A 22,052-nucleotide genomic window follows, 5' to 3' on the forward strand; every position below is an offset into this window, starting at 1 on the left:
AAACTTTGCAGCTGTAAGGGTAGTTAAGCTCTGGACCAGGCTTCCAAGGGAAGCTGAATTTTCTGAAAGATCCTAGCATCATGGACCCTTCTAGGGGATCCTGATTTAGGTTTAGAAACCTGCTGCAGCAATCAACCAGCTCTTTGAGCACTGTGGAGAAATACCCCCTTCTGTTTATAAATTCTGAGCCCTGCCTATAAGAGAACTAAAATACTTAAATTATTTCTTCTGAAAATCTAAAGAAAGGACCAAAACTCCAGAAACCAAGCAATCTTCAAAGCATCTCTCACACCCAGGCAAAGAGTCCACAATAATGTGAAAGAGGCTGGTTTCTAGTACACTGAAGTGCTGGTGGCAGTATGGCCCATCTTTATTGTAACTATATGAGACTGCACAAATCCCTCAATGATAAAATTGAACTCCGGCTAAGCAAATAGCCTTTTTAATATCCAGAACATGTGGGAGGAGGGGGAAATAGACACACATATCCCATTAGTTGCCCCAATACAATTTGGGAATCCCATGTGTGCAAAGCCGTCAATACTTTGAGCATTACCAAACTTTATAACCCAGTGCAACAGTACCAGAACCATAGTAGCATCACACACCTATGTGACATAAGAACTGCCATGCTGGGTCAGACCAAAGGTCCATCTAGCTCAGTATCTTGTCTTCCGACAGTGGCCAAAGCCAGATGCCCCAGACGGAATGAACAGAACAGGTAATCATCAAGTGATCTATCCCCTGTTGCCCATTCCTAGCTTCTTGGAAACAGAGGCTAGGGACACCATCCCTGCCCATCCTGTTTAATAGCCATTGGTGGACCTATCCTCCATGAATTTATCTAATTCTTTTTTGAACCCTGTTATAGTCTCGGCCTTCATAGCATCCTCTGGCAAGGAGTTCCACAAGTTGACTGCATTGTGTGAAAAAATACTTCCTTTTTGTTTGTTTTTAAACCTGCTGCCTATTAATTTCATTTGGTGGCCACTAGCTCATGTGTTATAAGGAGTAAATAACACTTTCTTGTTTACTTTCTCCACACCAGCCATGATTTTATAGATCTCTATCATATCCCCCCTTAGTCATCTTTTTTCCAAGCTGAAAAGTCCCAGTTTTATTATTCTATCCTCATATGGTAGTTGTTCCATTCTCCTAATCCTTTTTGTTGTCCTTTTCTGAACCTTTTCCAATTCCAATATCTTTTTTGAGATGGGGCGACCACATCCGCACGCAGTATTCAAGATGTGGGCGTACCATGGATTTATATAGAAGCAATGTGATATTTTCGGTCTTCTTATCTATCCCTTTCTTAATGATTCCCAACATTTTGTTGGCTTTTTTTGACTGCCGCTGCACATAGAGTGGATGTTTTCAGAAAACTATCCACAATGACTCCAATATCTCTTTCTTGAGTGGTCACAGCTAATTTAGACCCCATCATTTTGTATGTATAGTTGTGATGGCCTCAAATGACTTGGCTTATTGCAGACTACTAAAATTCAGGGGTGGCCAGCTTCTAGCTGGCACTGGCAACCCCCTTCTTCACGAGCATGGGACACCACACATTGGTATGCTGCCACCAGGGCCGGCTTTAGGAAGTGCGGGGCCTGATTCGAACAGTTTTGACGGGGCCCCGACAGGGATGACTTAAAAAAAAAAACAAAAACAAAAACACGTTAAAATAAACATGTGGGCTTGTACTCACCGGCCACGCTCCTAGTCTTTGGCGGTGGGTCCTTCACTCGCTCCGGGTCTTCAGCGGCACTGAAAGACCCGCCGCCAAAGACCCGGAGCGAGTGAAGGACCCGCTGCCAAAGACCTGGAGCGCCGCCGGGTGAGTAAAAATTAAAAAGGTGCCTCTAGCCAGGGAAGGGATTCTCTGCCACTTGCCCCCCACTCTGGGCGACCCTGCCACTGGGCGCGGGGCCCTCTTAAGCGCGGGGCCCGATTTGGGGGAATTGGCAGAATTGGCCTAAAGCCGGCCCTGGCTGCCACTGCAAGTCCAGGGTTAGTTCAGCACATATCTCTCAGAAGGTTGCAGTTGCCAGCACAGTGGTCCATTGTTGGACCATTGGAGTACTGTTGGTCCCTACTGCTTATAGCAATTCAAAAATGGCACTAGCGCAACTAGAAAGGAAGTATGGGTTGGAGATGGTGGAAACATGGGATTTTAAAAAAAAAAATCTGAACCCACCTGGTGTCTGCTACGAATCCCACAATACCCAGTGGAAAAAAAATCTCTGAATGCAAACTGCTAAGCAGTGAAGCAAAGGACCATAGGATATCCCCAGAGAATGCCATGCATTTAGTATGTCTCAAGCCACCGCTGTGCAATTCGGATGCGAATTGAAAGAGCACAGCCATCCCAGGTACACGCTATTAGTGCAGCTTGTGTATTGCACGTTAAATAAGGCACATCAAAGCAATCTGATTGATACCCCCATGTAGACAAGTCCTTATTCTCCATCTGTTTCCTCTTTTCTCACTCCCTGCACCCTTTTATCTATTTTCTTTTTCCAAATGTATTCTAACTTCTAGTTCCTCCCCTACTTCTTGTAAGCTCCTTAGGGTAGGGGCCTGTCTTCCAAGTATCTCTAGTGAAGTGCCTACCACATTTGTGTTGGTGGGTTCTTTTTTTAAAAATAAACCCTGACATCCACCCATCCTTCATTAATTTGAAAAATGTACCATACATCTAATAGTTGCAAGCTTAAACTAAATCAGTGGTTCCACTTTCCAGGAGTGATGCCCAAGTGAGAAATCAAGGTGCTCCCCAACTCCCCTTCAGCTGTTGGGAAAAGGAGAAAACTGGAATTCATACCAGGGTGCTGTCCAATGTTCCCTCCAATTTTTTCCATCTATCTACAAAATGAATTTTGTTATGTGCACCAATATCGAGGTAATGTGCGGATGTGTATCACCAGTAGAAACCAAAAACCTGGTTGTAATATATATTTTTAAAAAGTTACCATAGGAATAATTATTCCAGCCAGGACAGGTTAGGCATTTTAGTAATCATTACTCAAAGAATTAAATTTAAGCATAAGAGAAATAAAAATTATGAAATGCATAGACCAGTCAAAAAACTAAAATAACAAACTTTGAAACAATAAAATTACAGAGAATATATGTGCATTGCAGGAAGTACCAAGAAGTAACAACAGCAACAACACAAGTGTGTGTGTGTGTGTGTGTGTGTGTGTGTGTGTGTTTAGAGAGGTGTGTGTGTGCTGGCTGCTGGGGAAGTCTGAGACTCTGCGCTGTCTCGTTAAGGCACTCACTCACTGCTGGAAGGCTTGTTCAGACTGCATCTGATCTCCTGCTCCTGAGCCCTTTCCTCCTTTCCTGGCTCTGCAGAGATGGGGAACGTGGGCGGGGAGGGGGACACCCTGACATCAGTCATCCCCCTCCCCCCACCTCCCAAACTCTGCACAGCAAGCAGGAGTGTCTGGAAACCGTTTGCCAAGGCTCCAAGGCAGAGGGCAGGAGCAACGTGGCTGCAAAGCCGTGGCGGGAGGGGCACCTGAACGCACACTGTTGGATGTGCGCGGCTCTGCTAATGAAGTGCGTGCCACTTGATTAACTGCTGGGAGCTGTGCGACCATGCAGCTTAGAGGGAACACAAGTGCTGTCTGAAGACTTTGCTTAGTGGTTCCATCTCTTCTAGCCTTTGGCTAGTAGGTGAGCTAATCATTTTGAAACCTCATGTGTGTTCCTGCCCCTTCTGACTGCTGAAAGGGAGAAATAACATTCATTCTCAAGACAGTGACATTGACCTGATTCTGTATGTTTGACTGCTGCTGGTCACAGGATTCTCAGTAGTAGCAGTGAAAAAGGAAAGCTAGATTCTGCAGAAATTGGTGGTATTTGCCTGGAAGAGATTGTTACTTCCACAGGTGAATGGACTTTTCAAACTCACATTTTAAAAAGGTCATGCTTACTGCTTGGGTCCTTGAGCTACTAGATTGTCCCTCCCTCTTAGCTCTCACTACCTTATAAAGAAGGGGAGTTAGGTATCCTGCAGAGTTAGGAGCTTTTGTAAGGTAGCAAGAACTGAAGGGGATAACCAGGTAGCTCAGGGACCCTGGAGAATTAGCAGCTTTCCGGAACACAGGGAGCTAAGGGTAGGGATAGAGGCTTATTCACCACTTCCATGTCTTCTGGGACTTTAAAGAAACTGACTCAACTGAGACAGTTACGTGTTTATGCATTTGATTTTAGAGCTGAACGTTTAAAGAGCGTAAAACAATGTGTAAACTTTTACACACAGCTTTGCTGACAGTAATCCAATAACTGTGAACACTGAGTAACTTTACTATTTAAAAAACATTTTTCTAATACATATGTTATGCATGAGTATGTAAATTTGTAGATTTTAGAAATGGTGCAGTCCCTGAGGGAAGGGAATCAAAGAATCATAACACATCTTGTGGATTTGAAAAATGAATCACTTTAAACATTTATCCTAAACTTTTGAAACTCCATAAAATTATTTTTCTTAAACTAAAATGACTACAAAATGTATAGGGCTAGCTTGTTACTATTAAAAGTGTGGGGGTGAGAGGGAGCATTTTGTCAAATAAGGCTTTGTTTGCATTGGGAATTTATCTCGGTTATGCTCATTAGTAGCTAGCCACCAGTGTAAGTGAAGCAGTGCAAATGCCTAGTGTAGGTAGGTCAAGTTGTTATAAACTTTAGTTTGTATAGATGCAGCTTGATCTGGTTTCAAATCGAGTTAAGCAGCAATGGTGCAGTCTGTCTATGGTAGTGGGGTTACACTGGTGCAGCTAAACTGGTGTCTGGGTACTGAGGGCTGAACTCCCCAGTATAGACAAGGTTTTAGGCTCTTAATGGATTGCGGATTGCAGTCTTAACTGAGGAGTTGTGACAAGCACTTCCAAAGTTGTTGTTGTTTGTAGCTAGATATATATGTTTAAAGGAAAGAGTTCTTGCTCTATTGGTTAAATTGGCAATTTGGTTGTGATAGTTACAGTAAAATATTGGGAAGTGGATTGATGTTTGTTTTAGCAATATAAATAACAAACTGTATTGCATGGAAGAAGTTAGATGTACCAGTGTACCATTTTCTATCTCACTAAATATGTGCCAAACAGTATATTACATTTTTCTTTGCATGGTTTCCTTTCCCTTCCCTGTCATGTTAAGATAGAGTAACTTTACTCAGTTTTGAACTATCTTCAGTGATAGTCTGTCTGATACTCTCACTCACGCACGTTTCTTAACTCAATGTTCTCTGCTTTTCCAGGAGATAAAGATGGCAGCAAAGTGACTACGGTGGTGGCAACTCCTGGACAGGGTCCGGATCGACCACAAGAAGTTAGCTATACAGACACCAAAGTGATTGGAAACGGATCTTTTGGTGTTGTGTATCAAGCCAAACTCTGTGATTCAGGAGAGCTTGTGGCCATTAAGAAAGTTCTTCAGGACAAAAGATTTAAGGTGAGATTTATATGAAACCTAGATTGTTCTTTAAAAATATTCTTGTATTTCTGCTCTTTCTGATTGCAGGTTCTTTGGTGACTTGCTTTTCATTTATCAGAGGGGTAGCCGTGTTAGTCTGGATCTGTAAAAAGCAACAGAGAGTCCTGTGGCATGCATCCGACGAAGTGGGCATTCACCCACGAAAGCTTATGCTCCAATACATCTGTTAGTCTTAAAGGTGCCACAGGACTCTCTGTTGCTTTTTGCTTTTCATTGGTATACATAGACATAATATTGTAACTTGAATTGCTATCATTATAATTTATTTTGCTTTGTGCATAGGAAGAAGTTTGAAGTCCTAATTTGAAGGTGTTAGTGACATTTCTTGTATCAAAGTATTTGTGGTCCCAGGTTGGGTTCCAGTAGCAAACAATTAACCAGGGGAAATAGGGAAAAGTTCTTCATTAAAAGTATTTTTTGACATGAGGAAACTGTCCTGATCATTAGTAAATAAGCAAGTGGGAGAGGATGGGGATGGCAAAGGCCATTGAGCTTTGTTCTAGATAGCTATATTTACAAAGCTAGGCTGTGTGGAGGGCCCTTCTCAAGCAGTGAGAGAGGCCCCGCACCAAGTGAGGAGGCAGTAGACAGAATGAGCACAGGGAAGTTGGGACTCAGTGAGAGTTAGGCGTTAAGGGAAGTTAGATATCTAAATTTAATTACTTAGTCTATCTAAACCTCAGTATTAATAATAAGAAAACACACACAGTTAATCCATCTCTACTCAGTTTAAATGCACCCTAACTATGGAGGGAGAAGGCAAGCAGTGGATTAATCAGGATAGGTGCCACTCAGTGTATTGTTCCAAGTATTGCAGCTGTTTTGGTCCCACGATATCAGAGGGATAAGGTGGGTGAGGTAATATCTTTTATTTAACCAACTTCTGTGGGTGAAAGAGACGAGCTTTCAAACTACAGAGCTCTTTTCAGGTGGTCTTATATTGCACAGAGCACTTGCTTTTTGGTCAAGTGGTGTATATCTGCACTAATGCAAGCAGCTCGTGGCCCTCAGAGCCCAGGTACAGCATCTTGAGGCCAGTGTTGCTGGACCTTAGGAGCATCTAGAAATGGTATGTAGGGACAGGATAAGTGTGAATATTGTTGGCATGGTCCAGATACAAGACTTCCAAGACCAAATAAGCAAAAGGTGCAAGTTAAAGAGAAATGGTCAATTTGAAAATCAAATTTTCATCTTAAAGTTGGACACCTATTTGTAACAAGTAGTAACACCTCAGATTTATTTCCCCCAACCTAGTCTGTCTGTCTTGTTTTTTTTTCCAGTTTGCTTAGTTTGTGCATTTGGCAGCACTTTGTGTATAGTCATTTTCATTGTTGGTGGTTGTACTTCTGGTTTCCTGTCATAGCATGATGACATCACTCTCATGGACTGCTTTGCCAGGGCTCACGTACATGCTCTTTCTCAGGCCTTGCAACGCGGTTGTTACCAGTAATGGCATCCGCAAACCTGAATGGCACTGAGTAGGCAGAGACAGGCAAGCACACAAAAAAGGGGGACAGAAGGATATATCTATATAAGGAATCTTGCACTCATTTAAAGCATTTTGTTTTAACTCTTCTGAGTGAGAAACCAGAAATGTAACTTTTTGCATTGTTCTTCTGTCTACCAGAGTGTCATTCCTAAGCCTTTTACACATCAGTAATGTCTGGCTTGGGAAGGCGTGCAGCGTATTGTGAGGGCAATGAAGAGAGAATTCTTTGGATAGGGATTAGGTAAATGGTAGGGCTAGTATGTTTTGAGAGAGAGGTATTACAATCCTCTTTTTGTGTGTTTTCAGGGGAGGCCAGTTAACTAATACCACTGCTAATGTTATAATTGTAAAATGCAAGGTAGTACATCGGACCAAATTCTTTGCTGCGTTACAGCTTGTGCATTTCCATGGACTTTACTGGAGTTTCACTGGGCTTAAAAATCAGAATTTGGGCCAGAGTGCTAGTTTCTGTGGGTCAAACTCTTTAAGATATTAGCAGTTGTAACAGTTAAGTGATCTCATCTTTTCTTTATAAATCAGCATGGGTAGTTGTGTGACGCACTTAAATATGGTTAGTTGTTACTTCTTCAATAACAGTGATGCAGTGCAGTAATGTTCCTAAGTTATAGCTTCTAACTTTTCAACTTCCTTTAAGCAATTAAGAGAAAATAAATTGCAACTCTGAAATTAACATCTGTATTACATGTGTTTTCCCTATTCATTCAGGAAAGGCTCCTGACTTCAGCAGGATTGCTCACTTGAAGTGAGCACAGTATTATGATCCTCCTCTTTATTGGCTCCTAGCTAATGGGTTAGGCAAGATGTGTAGCAGCAGTATATATGTCCAGTTTGCAAAGGCCTAATATTTCCTGGCTAGGTAGAAGTAGTGGTAGGTTTATACAAAGATTTTAAGAATAAGCAACAATCATTTAGATTGTAGGTTCCCTAGGATGGGACCCAAGTCTTTCCTTTATGTTGTACAGCACCAAGCACACTGTCAGCTGAACAAGGTGTGCAATTTTGCTAGACTTATTGGATGTACACACCAGTTCGATATATAAAGCTGAAGGCTAAATCACACTGGCCACCCAAGAAGTTAGGGCATCAAGCACCACTGCTGCTCTTGCGGTGCCATGGCTTTTATTTTGGGGAAAGTGTGTGTGTGTACACATGCACATGTATATCCATGTCTGTAAGTTCCATATCTGATTCCAGAATTGAACTTGATCATCCTTCTGACCAAAGAATGTGGCTAAGGGGTATGGTTAGGTTCAGTGTCCTTTAAAACCTCTCAGCCTTGCTTCTGAGTCAGCTGGAAGGCATAAAAGGAGCATTGGGGTCTCTCCTTCCCTCTGTTAATTGATCTGTTGCATCCCCAGCATTGCTGACTTAGGAAGAAGGGCTCAAGCGGAAGTCCTTAGCCTTGTGTATGCTAGATTTCCTTGTAAATCTGCCACCATTTCACTATTACTGGTATGGCTCTGCGGGTGGTGGTAACTCAGGAAGTACTAGTGTAGACAGGACTCAGGTGGCTATGGGAGTTATCACAGTATGATATAGATTTGCTCTGAGCAGAACTGGAGAAGACCATGATTAAAAGTAAGTGCTGTGCCTGTATTGGGGCTCCCAGTGGTGGAGGTGCACCGGTGATAATGCAGTATGTGGAAGATTTTTCTAAAATGTCTGTCGTAGACACAGTCTTCAGCTGTTTGCCTTCTGTGCGTAGCACGCCTAGCCTGTCAGGTTCAACCTTCAAAAATATTTTGGTAGATACCTGTAATTTGATAAATCCTTTATTGCTTCTGTCTTTCTCACACGACAATCTTCAGAAGTCTGAGATCTGGGGCGTGCCTGCTGAAATTTGGGACTTCAGCCCCATGGGAGGCACCTGCTGGGGCTTGGGGCTTCAGCCCTGCATGGAGTGGGGTTTTGGGGCTTCAGCCCTGGGGGGCACGCCAGCCAGGCAAGGCAGCAGCAAACAGCTGGGAACTGCAGGGAGGGGCTGCTGCTTTAGCTCCGCTGGGAGCTAACACCTGGGAATGGCAAGGAGGGGCTGCTGAGAGTAAGGGGGGGGGGAGGGGCATGACTCAAGCTGCTGGGGTGGGGGGAACCTTTACATTGTATCGCTCCACTCTCTCAGCAAGCACCAGTAGCCTTTGGCAGAAGCCTCTAGCCTAGGATGACCAGATCACCACACTAAAATATTGGGACACATTGGCCACGCTCACAGTCCACCCCTGCTCCTTCCGGGCTCCGCCCCCACTCTGCCCCCGGTCCCGCTCCCTCCCCACTCGGCCCCCCGACCGCGCCCTTCCTCATCCGCTGGCTTGCTGCATCCCTTCTCAGTCCCCCCCCCACCGCTCGCCTCCCCACCTGCCACTCACCCCTACGGCGCTGACTTCCCCTCTCCCGGGTGAGTGCTTGCCCACCCCCTGCCTCTTTCCGCCCTTGCCCCGCCCTCATTCCACCCCCTTCCCCCAAGTCTCTGCCCCTGCCCTGCCTCTTCTCCGCCTCCTCCCATGAGCGCGCCGTGTACCCCTTCCCTCCTGGAAAGCACGGTTTGGTGGCGGGAAGTGCTGGAGTGGGGGAGGAGCAGGGACGTTGCACGCTGGGGGAAGGGGAGAAAAGGAGGTGAGATGGGGGGAGTTTGGGTGCAATTTTTCCCTGTGGGTGCTCTGGAGCACCCACAGGGTCAGCGCCTCCCTCCCACTTGCCTCCTTACCTGAGTATCGGGACAAATGGCGTCCTGATCATACATTGATCGGGACGCGGGACAAAGGGTTAAATATCAGGACAGTCCCGATTTTATTGGGACATCTGATCATCCTACTCTAGCCCCACCATCCCACTACAGGGCAGAAGTCCTGAGCGTTTTTCCCCCCTGCCACACACAGTCTGATAGGTGGAGAATGGGGGCGGGGGGAGGGGAGTCTGTGGGCCGCACTTAAACTGTAAAAGAGCTGCATATGGCTCTCGAGCCACGGTTTGGCCACCCTGGCATAGTTTAACAAGTGTAATACCGAGGGCACTCCTACTAAATTGAACCTATCATCTTTTTTCTGGGTAATATGTGCTATTCTCCAAATCTGTGCCTACTGAACTGAGAACTGCTGTATTTGATAGATTTGTGTGTATGTAAGAGAGAGAGATGGGATCTGTGGAATCTTTGAGGGCTGATCGTTGGACATTCCTCAATGCTTTCTTGGAAAAAGAATACTCTTCTGAAGGGCAGATTAGACAGTCTTGCCTTGGACAATTGCTTTAGCCACTCTTGGCTGAGTTGGAGGCTGCAGTGGAACAAAAAGTTGCAGAACATATACATATATGAACCCTCAAAAGTTTGCCTATTGGTAGCAGATGTTGCCTGTGTGGAAGAAAGACCATGGTGGCTGGAACAACTTTTCAAAAGAGTGCATTCCTTTTATTGCCAAAGAGCAATAAACAGTTTCCAAACTCCATCACTGCCTCTAAAAATTAGTTTAATATGATGGCCTGTGCTCAGATCAGAAGCTTGACATGGCAGGTTTTAAACTGGACAGTGGACTAGTAAATGTACAAAATAGAACATTCTTGCTACTGGCTTGACAGAGAAAGAGCTAGATGTAATCCTCAGGAGTCTCTTATTCCAATTTGTGTGTCTTAAAACCTCAATCCATGGAGGTAGTTTGTTGAGGCTTTGCTTCTCAACCACAGTTAACTTGGAACTCTGTTGTGCTTAAATACCTGTGTTCTTAGGGCACATCTACACTGGCAAAGTTACAGTGCCGCTCAGAGCACTGAAGGGAAACCACTGTTGTGTGTTCACACTGTCAGCTGCCTGCGCAATAGCGTGTTCACACTTGCGGAACTTGCAGCGGTATTCGGAACAGTGCACTCTGGGCAGGTATCCGACAGAGTACGTCTTTCTCTTCTGCTGCTAAGACTTGTGGTAAGGTGGAGGGGGTCGCGGGGCATCTTGGGTCCTGTCCCAATGACCCGTGATGCATTGCGTCACATCCCAGAAATCCCTGTGCTTCCCTTCGCATTTGGCGCCATCTTTCAATGGTTTGTGTACTGTGCGCCCTGCCTCTTCGGGCTGCAGGAATGGATCCCAAACTGTTGACCAGTATGCTGCTCGCTCTGACCAACACATCACAAGTGGCAGTGGAGTTATTCCTTAAACTACAAAGGAAGAGGAGTGCGACATTGATCTCTCCATGTGTAGTAAGCTACGACATGAGCTTGTTTGTGGCATTCACGGAGGTGCTGACCACATTGGAACTCCACTTTTGGGCTCGGGAAACAAGCACTGACTGGTGGGATCACATAGTCATGCATGTCAGGGATGACGGGAAGTGGCTGCAGAACTTTCGGATGAGGAAAGCCACATTCAGGGGACTGTGTGATGAGCTCTCCCCAGCCCTGCAGCAAAAAGAACACGAGAATGAGAGCTGCCCTGTCATTGGAGAAGCACGTGGCGATTGCACTGTGAAAGCTGGCTACTTCAGACTGCTATCGATCGGTCGCTAACCAGTTCGGAGTGGGAAAGTTGACCACTGGACCTGTGTTGATGAAAGTGTGCAGGGCCATTTTTTTCGCATCCTGCTCCAAAAGACCGTGATTTTTGGCAACCTGCTTGACATTGTGGCTGGCTTTGCATAAATGGGCTTCCCTAACTGTGGAAGGGCGATAGATGGCATGCACATTCCAATTCTGGCACCAGACCATCTAGCCACCAAGTACATTAATCGCAAGGGGTATTTCTCAATGGTTCTCCAGGCGCTTGTGGATCACCGTGGGCGTTTCATGAACATTAACGCAGGCTGGTCCGGAAAAGTGCATGGCACATGCATCTTTCGGAACACTGGCTTGTTCAGGAAGCTGCAAACAGGGACTTTCTTCCTGGACCAGAAGATCACCGTAGGGGAAGTAGAAATGCCCATTGTGATCCTGAGAGACCCTGCCTACCCCTTAATGCCGTGACTTATGAAGCCATACACAGGGCAACTTGACAGCAGCAAGGAGCCGTTCAACAACAGGCTGAGCAAGTGCAGAATGACTGCTGAGTGTGCATTTGGCTGTTTAAAAGCCCGCTGGCGCTGCCTCTTTGGGAAGCTGGACCTGGCCGATGACAATATTCCTATGCTTATAACCATGTGCTGTACGCTTCATAATATTTGTGAAGGGAAGGGTGAAGGCTTCACTCAGGGCTGGACTGCAGAGGCTCAGTGTCTGGAGGCTGAGTTTGAACAGCCAGAGACCAGGGCTATCAGAGGGGCACAACCTGGGTCCATAAGGATGCCTTGAGGCAGCAATTTGAAACTGAAAGCCACTAATATTTGTTGCTATGCTCGGGAGTGCAGTGCTTGTAATGCTAGGAGGTGATTGGTGCACATGATGCAATAAGCGGGTTTAACATAATTTGTTTGTTGCTTTGCAGTGCTCTTTTTGTTTTCAGTTAATAGAATAAAGATTGCTTTCAAACCAACACAATTCTTTTATTAAAAGACAACCGGAGGAGAGAGTTAAACCAAAAAAAAACCATCAGCAGGGAGGGGGATGAGGAAGGGAAGGTCCTAGGAGTCGTCATCCCAGGATGGCAAAATATTTGTGCATGTCCAAGAATCATATCCAACCTTCTCCTTTGGAGTATGATGCAAGGGGTACTGTACTTCAGCAGGGCCAAACTGCAGAAGGATGGGCATTGAGTGCAGTGGGTAGCAGGAGTCCACAGGACTGTGCGGGGGGGAGGAAGAGGCGTGGAATGTCGTGGATATAGACTGCAGCCAGGAGGTTGATGTGTGTTGGCAGTGTCTGGGGGGCTCATGGGAAAGAGTTTTGTGGCAGCAGCTGCAGGGGAGGGTGGGTGCTGCTCCATGGCTTCATTCGGGAATGCCGCATTCTCCTTTCGGTCCCTCTTCTCACTGTCCCGCCTCTTCTTCAATTCCTGTGTTTCGGCGGTGGAGTGCATCATAACTTCACGCAGAAAGTCCTCCTTAGTTCTTCTTGGCCGCTTTCTAATTCTGCGCAGACATTCAGCCGCCTATAACTGAGAGGGAGGCTGGGCTCCCAAGCTCATCTCTGTGAAGTTTAAATGCAGCATTTTACAGAAGCAGTATTGTTTGCAACACACACAACACTGATTCAGTGATTTAAAACACAGCCAGTATTCACACACCTGTCACTAACTCGCTGATCCCAGGCAAGCACACATGAGCCACAAGACCCCCCAAATGGTGAGTAGCCACAAGGGCAGGGTAAATCACTCTTTCCGGGCCCTACTGTACACTGGGCACGTGGCTTTTGGGGAGAGCCAGCACTGGGGAGGCGGGGGTTGATAATCATTCCTGTCCCCACACTTTCCACAGGATGTGATCATCATGGAAGATATCTCGCTGTTGATGGTGAGCAGGGAATCAAGGGAGGGTCTTCTCGAAGCCTGCAGCTTCTGCCCTGGTACCTATGCGGCTTGCCTGTGTGCAGCAATGGTCCCTGCCCCACCCCCGTGATGGCGCTGTGGCTTGGGAAAGTTACCCTTAATGGGGCAAGAAACACAGCAGCTCTGCCGAAGAACCTGTGGCAGCGGATTGCCCAGTATCTCCACGAGAGTTTCCTGGAGCTCTCTGAGGGAGATTGCTGTGACGTCAGGGAGTCAATCAGCAGCCTGTTCTGCAGCGCAGACTAGCCTGTTTCTGCAACCCTCCTGCCCCTAACAACTCGCTTTAGCAATTTCCAAAATTAGTTCCGCTTACCAGGGGCCTCCTCTCCTGTTTGCATTTCACCAAGATCTGACTGTTGTGACTGGCTAGCCTCCTCCGGGGTAGAAAAGAGCTCCTGACTGCATGCATCTCTGGCCTCCGAGTCATCCTCTGCCTCTGGGTCCCCCTCCCTCTCCACATCATCAGCCAAGATTTCCTCCTCCTGGCTTGGTCCACTCTTAAGTGGCACGTGAGCCATCGAAGTATCCACAGTGATCTTTGTAGTGGAGGTGGGGTCGCCGCCGAGTATTGCATCCAGCTCTTTGTAGAACCAGCAGCTCCTGGACACAGCACCAGAGCAGCAGTTTACCTCCCGCACCTTGTGGTAGGCGTTCCGCAGCGCCTTCACTTCGACTCTGCACTGAAACGTGTCCCAGTCATGGCCCCTTTCTGTCATGCATCATGAAATCTGTCCGTAGGTATCATAATTCCAACGGCTGGAGAGGAGCTGGGACTGGACATCCTCCTCTCCCCAAATTCTGAGGAGGTCCAGCAGCTTGGCATTGCTCCAAGTGAGGGATTGCCTGGTGCAGATGCAGGACTGGCTACCTGGAAAGATGCGCTCAGACCACTGCACACATCACCGAGCAAACAGGAAAGGGACTTTCAAATTTCTAAAAGATTTACGGGGTGGAGATGACGGTCACCTGAGGGTAGGGCAGTAGAATTCAAACCGATGACCAGAGAGGTGAGAACAGGCATTGTGGGACACCTCCCGGAGGCCAATCGCAGCGCTGTAATTGCCACGGTATCTATACTGGTACCGCAGTGCTGTAGCCCTGGAGCAGAAAGTTCTACGCCTCTTGGGGCGTGTTTTTTTTTTTTTTTTTTTTTTTTTTAGCGCTGCACACTAAGTGGCTTGGCAGTGTGTACACCTCGGGACTTACAGCGCAGAAAGCTGCTTTACTGCACACAAACTTGCCAGTGTAGACAGGTCCTTATTCTCTTACTCCATGTGTCCGAAGGGCTGGATATATAATAGATGATGCAGGTCTGACTCTGTTACTAAAACACAAGGGCTGGGGAGGGGCTCTCTAGTTCAGTGGTTTGGCATGTGGAGAGAATGGAGCTTGTACTGAGGAGACTGGGATTTAAATTTTCTTTATGGCTGGTGAGGTTGGACCGGAAATTAATTAGTTTGGGAATGCAAAATTAATCAGCTGTAGTTAGCCTGGGGGATGAGAAGGAAGGGTTTGTAATCTGCAGGTTTGGTAGTGGCTCTACAGTGTGGAAATCTGTTCATTGATGGGGAAATATCTGGCATAGGAAGGTGTTTTCCCCTCACACCCACTTTTATTAAAGCAACTGAGCTCAGGCTCCATCTTCATGTGTGCTAGTGACATTATTCATATGTATATACAGTTAATGAAACATTGAATACTAATGTACATTTCCAGATAGAAATCCTACATTAAGGTTGAGAGTACATATTGGGAACATAAAGATAAGAAACATTACAGGGATGTTGTAATTATTCCAAAATCAGGAAGTTCAGAGTTAAGCTTACATACACATCAAAAGAAAGCCAAACACGTTAAGACATAGAAATGCACAAGGTATCCAAACTGCAATAACTGTACCCTGTAGTGACACCATGCAATAGCCAGATGATTATGGCTAAAACATTTTAGTGTGTTTGGTCCTAGATTAGATGAAGTTGATTTTTGAGAGAGACACACACACACACACTGGACTTTTTCATATTTTTCTTGTCATGATTTCACTACATTTGTTAGGTATGTGAGAGATTGTAGTTGGAGCTGGGATATTGGGAGTCTGCAAGGAAATCCCAAGCAGCAATTTACATTTTTTATTTTTGAAGTTTACAAATAAAGTGAGATGAGTTTTCAATTCTGGTCAGACTCGCCACTTTGAGAGAGTCTGATGGATGGCATGTGTTCTTCAGTAATGTGTTACCAGAGTTGTCAACACAGTTTAAACTTTAGTTTGAGTGGTTGTCTTGATCTCTCAGTATTTATTTTAAAAAACGGGTCGAAAATTGTTTTTCTGGATAGAAAGATCTGAAAACTCAGTGCCAGTAGTTCCTGTGTCTGCTGACATGAGGATAGAATTTCCCATTAGATAGACCCCTTTGAGTTTGCCTATGCAAGGATAGGTGGAGAAGAATTACTTCATCTGCCTGGGGGGAAAAAGTGAAGATCTCAATGGCAAATTTAGTATTTCACCCTGTTAAAGTGTGCAGACAAAGTAACATTTACCTCCCCATTCAGCCAGTTTGGCTACAGTGGTGAGCCCAAGGTTAAAAGTTCAGTGTTCTGAGTGCATTTGTGAGGTTAATGCTAAATAACAGATCACCATAACGCAGTGAAATATTGTGCTTAACCTACTTGCAGAAAAGTAGCACATGTAAACTGGCTTCTGAAGCCCAGCGATCCAGTGACCTATTGCCACCTGAGATCAGATTGGAGTCCTATGCTTTGTCCTTCATGCCTTGGTTCCGGCCCCCACAAAAAGCGGCATTGATTCAGCCATAGCTACTCCTGACCCTCTTCAGTCATAGGGAGTGTTGCTACAATATGGGACCTGAGGAGTGGGATGTGTGTGGGTGGTGAGGCGAAATGGGCATCCCACTGGACTCTTTCTCCAGCCTTTTTTTAAGAGGAAAAAGTGACTTGTGTAAGTGAGAAGTAATCTACTGAGATGTATTCATAAAAGGCAGGGGTGGGCGAGGGCCACATTGGGGTTGCAAAACTGTATGGAGGGCCGGGTAGGGAAGGCTGTGCCTCCCCAAATAGCCTGGTTCCCATCTGCCCCCTCCAACCCCCTGACTGCCCCCCTCAGAACCCCCAACCCATCCAACTCCCCTACTCCTTGTCCTCTAACCGTCCCCTCCCGGGACCCCACCCCCTATCCAACCCCCCTGCTTCCAGTCCCCTGACTGCTCTGACCCCTATCCACCCCCTTGCCCCTTGACAGGCCCCCGGGACCCCACGCCTATCCAACACCCCCGACCCCATCCATACCCCTGCCCTCTGACAGGTGCCCCCCGGGATGCCCATGCTTATCCAACCCCATTCCCCCCCCCCACCCGCCCCCCAGAACCTCCACCCCATCCAACTGTCCCCTGCTCCCTGGCCCCCTTACCCATGCTGCTCAGAGCAGTATGTCTGGCAGCCACGCCAGCCAGACACGCTGCCGCGCTGCTCGACAGGAGCACACAACCCCGCCTCCCAGAGCGCTGCCTGCAGGGGAGGTGGGACAGCGGGGGAGGGGCCGGGAACTAGCCTCCCAGGCCAGGCAGTACGGTCCCGCGGGCTGGATGTGGCCAGTGGGCCATAGTTTGCCCACCTCTGATATAAGGATATTTGTGAGCTCTGTTTGAATTAAAATGCTGCATTTTAGGTCACTTGGAAGGCCTCTGCCTCATGCAAGTCATTTTACAAGTCAGTTAGCGGCATTGCATACTGCTTTTAAAAAGTCCCACAGCATAAGGTTGCCCAGCTACAAAGGGTTTTTAACACTTTTCACATTTGGGCTATATTGTTTTTTAGCCACAGTTATGATGTGTGTGAATGCATTATTATTTGGCTGGTTTAACCTCAACACAACCTATTGTTTTTAACAGGAATATAACTGGAATAGATTGCCAAATATTCAGGCATATTATACTGCTGGGAAGAGATTTTCCTATTCAATTTATGCCCCAAAGCAGGGCTTTTTATTTTTAAAATGCTTGGCTCCTAACTCAGACCATTACCACTTTTGTGGTCCTCTTTGAATTCACTCTTCATTACTTACCTTATTAAAATGTTTTACTAAAATAGCTCTTCAAAAAAATTTTTTTTGTTGGTTTGTTGATTCGTTGGCGATAAATGTGAGACAGTGCATCCCACCCCAGTGTCAATGAACCCTAGTGTTCAGTAACATCTTGCTCATGTTCTTTCTGGCTGCTCCATTATGTTGCTGATCAGATAGGCTGTTAATTTCTGAACCAATTGTAGTTTTTTGTTTTTGTTTTTTAAAAGGTTGCAGTCACTCCAGTGCACCACATTCTTCACTGGCTTTCTGTTGAGTACTGGTTCATATTCAAGGTTTCAGTCCTCCCCTTCAAAGCCTTTAATGGGATTGGCTTGAGTTACTGGAGGGGACTGTCTGTCCTGTGTGATCATGACATCCAACAACTATCTTACACTGGAGCATGGAACTGTCAACTTCAAGAGTGAGATGTATGTCTGTGGGAAACAGAGCTTCCTTGGAAACTAGCCCACAAATCTGGAACAGGAGGAGCATAAATTTCTGTGGTTTTAGGGCGCAATGCAAAACCCACTTTGACTGAGCCTTCTCACAATAACCTCATTTAAAACAAAATATACAGAATAAACTGTCTGGTCCCTTCAGACTGGAGGTGTGTGCAGGGAGGGATATATCTCTATTATTTTGGGAATTGATCAGCACTTTGGATATGGGAGGCCACATAAAGAGGGAAATTGAAAAAAGATCTTTTCATTGTATCTCAGCCAGGCTGCAGGGTGACTTCCTGCTGGACCACCACGCAATTAATTTCAAGATCTCTTGGCTTGTTTTGAAACTTCAATAATATGCAGTAACTCACTTGGACATGGGTTTTGCCTGTGGTAGAGGACATTCAAATTCAGCGTAGAAGTGTATACAGTTGGGGAATTCTTTGATGTGGGAAAGGCAAGCAAATAAGGGATGACATAGAGAAGGCTGAAGCGTTAATGCCTTTTTTACTTCACAATTAAGTCTTCACTTAAAAAAAAAGTTACCAGGTGTTTAACACAGTTTAACAACAAGGGAGAAGGATCTCGTGTTATGGAAAGAACAAGTTAAATAATACTTAGATAAGTTAGATGAATTCAAGTCATGAAGGCCTGATAGAACCAAAGTAAATCTCTGGACCATTAGCTATTATCTTTAAGAACTCTTGGAGGACAGTTAGACTGGATATGGGCAAGCATAGTATTTATTTTCAAAAAGAGAAGAAAGGAATACCTGGAAAATTATAGTCTAGGTCAACCTAACTTTGATATCCAGAAATATACTGAAACTAATTATTAAACAATCAATTTATTCAAACCCGGAGGATAAAAAAGTAATAAGTAATAGCTAACATGGAATTGTCCAGAATAAATCAAGCCAAACCAACCTAATTTCCTTCTTTGACATAACTAGCCTAATTTACGGGGGAAGCAATACACTTTAGTAAGGTTTTTCACACTGCCCCACGTGACATTCTCATAAGCAAACTATGGAGATCTGGTTTGGATGAAATTATTATAAGGTGGGTGCACAACTGACTGAAAGACCATACTTGGAGTAGTTAAGATTTGCTGTCAAACTGGGAGTACTGATCTAGTGGGTCTTGCAGGGGTCAGTCCTGGGTCCAGTTGTAGTCAATATTTTCATTAATGACTTAGATAATGGAGTGGAGAGTGTGCTTAAAATTTGTGGATGACACCAATATGGGAGGGATTAAAAGCACTTCGGAGGACAGAATTAAAAATGATCTCAACAGGTTGGAGAATTGGTCTAAAATCAATAAGATGAAATTCAGTAAAGATAAGTGCAAAGTACTACACTTAAAGAAAAATCAAATGTATAACTACAAAATGGGGAATAACTGGCTAGGCAGCAGTACTGCAGGAAAGGATCCGAAGGTTATATTGGATCACAAATTGAATGAGAGTCAGTAATGTGATGCTGCAGTGAAAAAGGCAAATATCATTCTGGGATGTATTAATTAGTAGTGTTGTATGTAAGGCACATAAGGTAACCATTCTGCACTGTTCTGCGTTGGTAAGGTCTAAACTGGAGTACGTTGTCCAGTTCTGGGTGCCATACTTTAAGAAAGATGTGAACAAATTAGAGAGTCCAGAGGAGAGCAACAAAGAGGCTTAGAAAACATGACCTGTGAGAGAGGTTGAAAGAATTGGGCATGTTTTTAGTCTAGAAAAGGCTGGGGGGGGAGGCCAGCGCCGTATTATTGCCTAGACCGACAAATTTGCAGGGGCGGAAGCTCCCCTCTGTGCCCCGCCCCCCTGCTCTAGATCACCTCCGCCTCCTCTGCAAGCGCGCCGGCGCGTCCTGTTTCTCTCCCCTCCCAGCGCTTGCGCCGTGAAACAGCTGTTTCTTGGGGCAGGGAGGGAGGGGGGAGGAGGGGGAATGCCGTGCACTGGGGGAAGAGGCGGGGGCAGGGATTTGGGGAAGGGATCCAATAGGGGAAGGGAGGGGGCAAAGTTGGGGCGGGGACTTTGGGGAGAGGGTTGGAATGGGGGCGGGAAAAGGGCGGAGTCGGGCGGGGCCAGGGTGGCAATTTTTTCCCGGCCTAGGGGCGGCAAAATTATTAATCCGGCACTGGGGGAGGTATAAGTATTTAAATATGTCCTTTTTATAACCTTTCTGTGATCAATTGAGCTCCATGTCTGCTGAGGGTTAGACAAGAAGTAATTGGCTTAGTTTGTGGCAAGGGAGATTCAGGTTGGATTTTAGGAAAAATCTTTCAAATTGTAAGGATAGTTAAGAATCAGAACAGGTTACTTAGAGAGGTTGTGGAATCCCAGTTACTGGAAATTTTTAATGAACAGGTTAGACAAACATCTGTCAGGGATGGTCTAGGTATACTTAATCCTGTCTCAATGCAGGAGATGAACTAGAGTCCCGTCCAGCCCTATATTGCTTCCTTTTTCCTCCCATCTCATGTGGACATGAAGTTTTAGAGCCATATTCCATGCCCCTGAGAACTATGGTTTTCAAAGTATTAAAGGCTACATATAATTGTTACATGTTTTCTTGGTCACTAAAAGTTAAATCACCTGCTCAGGTCTGCTCTGAGACGTAGCAACAAGACATGAGAAACTAATGCGAAGAAGCAACTTTTGGCAAGCATCTGTAGTGCAGAGACATACACACTATCTAGGAGTACTAGCCTTGCCTCAGCACTCCCTGGCACCACATGCTTCCTCCTCCTATCACACAGAGTTGTGAACTCCAGCACCAGCCTCTGGGCCATTTAGACCAGCTCCTTTGACTGCTCCTGCTTCCTTGGTGCAGCAGACATCAGACCAAGGCTGCCTCTTGGTGCCTAGAACTCTAGAGGTGTATGCTGCAGGCAGAGATTTACTCTGCCTCTTGGTACCAGGTTCTCTGCTTGTCCAGGGTGTAGACCAGGGGCCTCAAACACATGACCCGACCCATGGAGTTATTTGCTGTGGCCCACCAAGCTCCCTGCGGCCCCCTTGCCCCCCTGGAGTTATTTCCTGCTGCCACCAAGCCCCCCCTCCACCTCTCCCCCCGCCCCCCAGCGCGCCGCATCCCCGCTCCTCTGCCTACCTCCAGGTGCTTCCTGCCTCCTAACAGCTGTTTGGCGGCGGTTAGTGCTTTCCAGGAGGGAGGGGGAGCCGTGCGCTCAGGGGAGGAGGTGGAGAAGAGGCAGGGCAGGGAGAGAGCGGAGTTGAGGTGGGGAGTTTAGGGAAGGGGTTGGAATGAGGGTGAGGAAGAGGTGGGAAGAGGCGGGGCTGGGAGCAGCGGCGGGAGGGGGTTTGTACCTTTATATGAAAAGGTGTCAGTGATGCGGCCCTCTGGCCAATGTACTAGTCCTCACGTGGCCCTCTTGGTGATTTGAGTTTGAGATTCCTGATATAGACTTGCTGCTACTGATTGCATCAGAGGCTCCAGCGTGGTCTGTGTCAGCTGGGGCATTTCATTCCATTATGGCTGCAGAGTCTCAGCCTGTGATACCAACAGTGGGCAAGGTTTTGGCACAGACAGCCCTTGCCCAGCCAGTGCTGTCAGGGGTTAAGCCACATATGCTGTCCTCAGTACCAACTACCTCAAATCTGAGACCCCGCTAGCCAGCACTGAGTCGTACTGCACTGCCGTGACTGTCAGACTATTCCGGGTCTTCCTCGGAGTCTGAGATGGGGTCTACGTGCACCGTTTCTGAGATGAAGCCTTACATTCTTTTGCCCTCACTGGGAAGATTCCAGTCATGTTAACCATTTTATCCATACTCTTCTGTTCTCACTCAGTTTGCAGCCAGATTGTCGTAGCCCTAGTAGGGATGTGAGTTTCATCCATTCATCTCTGTGTGGTGCTTTTAAGGGGCTCTGTAGAAGAGCATAGCTAATAACTTCCTGATTAATATACAGAAAATTATTTCTAAGATAATGTAATTGGTACAGATGGAGAGTGCACCTTTAAATCTGCATTGAATTTTCAAAGGGGAGTAAGCCCTCTGCTCTGACATTCTTATCTAATCTATGTGTATATTTACACCACAGTTGCTACAGTGGCAGGGCCACAGTAGGGGTTAGGTCAACCTCACAGTGGAGGTTAGGCTA

At 46.1% G+C, this 22,052-nt stretch overlaps 1 protein-coding gene across 4 annotated transcripts in view; it reads left to right on the forward strand.

The window, feature by feature from the left end:
- The window catches only part of GSK3B (glycogen synthase kinase 3 beta), a 239,654-nt gene that overhangs the window by 80,611 nt on the left and 136,991 nt on the right, over window positions 1-22,052 (forward strand). For all 4 annotated transcript variants that reach the window (XM_054043189.1, XM_054043181.1, XM_054043199.1 and 1 more), the window contains exon 2: window positions 5,270-5,463. In XM_054043189.1, the coding sequence (XP_053899164.1) occupies window positions 5,270-5,463 (194 nt within the window). The remainder of the gene's footprint in view (window positions 1-5,269; window positions 5,464-22,052) is intronic.

This window comes from Malaclemys terrapin, chromosome 1 (genome assembly GCF_027887155.1).
Source record: "Malaclemys terrapin pileata isolate rMalTer1 chromosome 1, rMalTer1.hap1, whole genome shotgun sequence".
Classification (NCBI taxonomy): domain Eukaryota; kingdom Metazoa; phylum Chordata; order Testudines; family Emydidae; genus Malaclemys; species Malaclemys terrapin.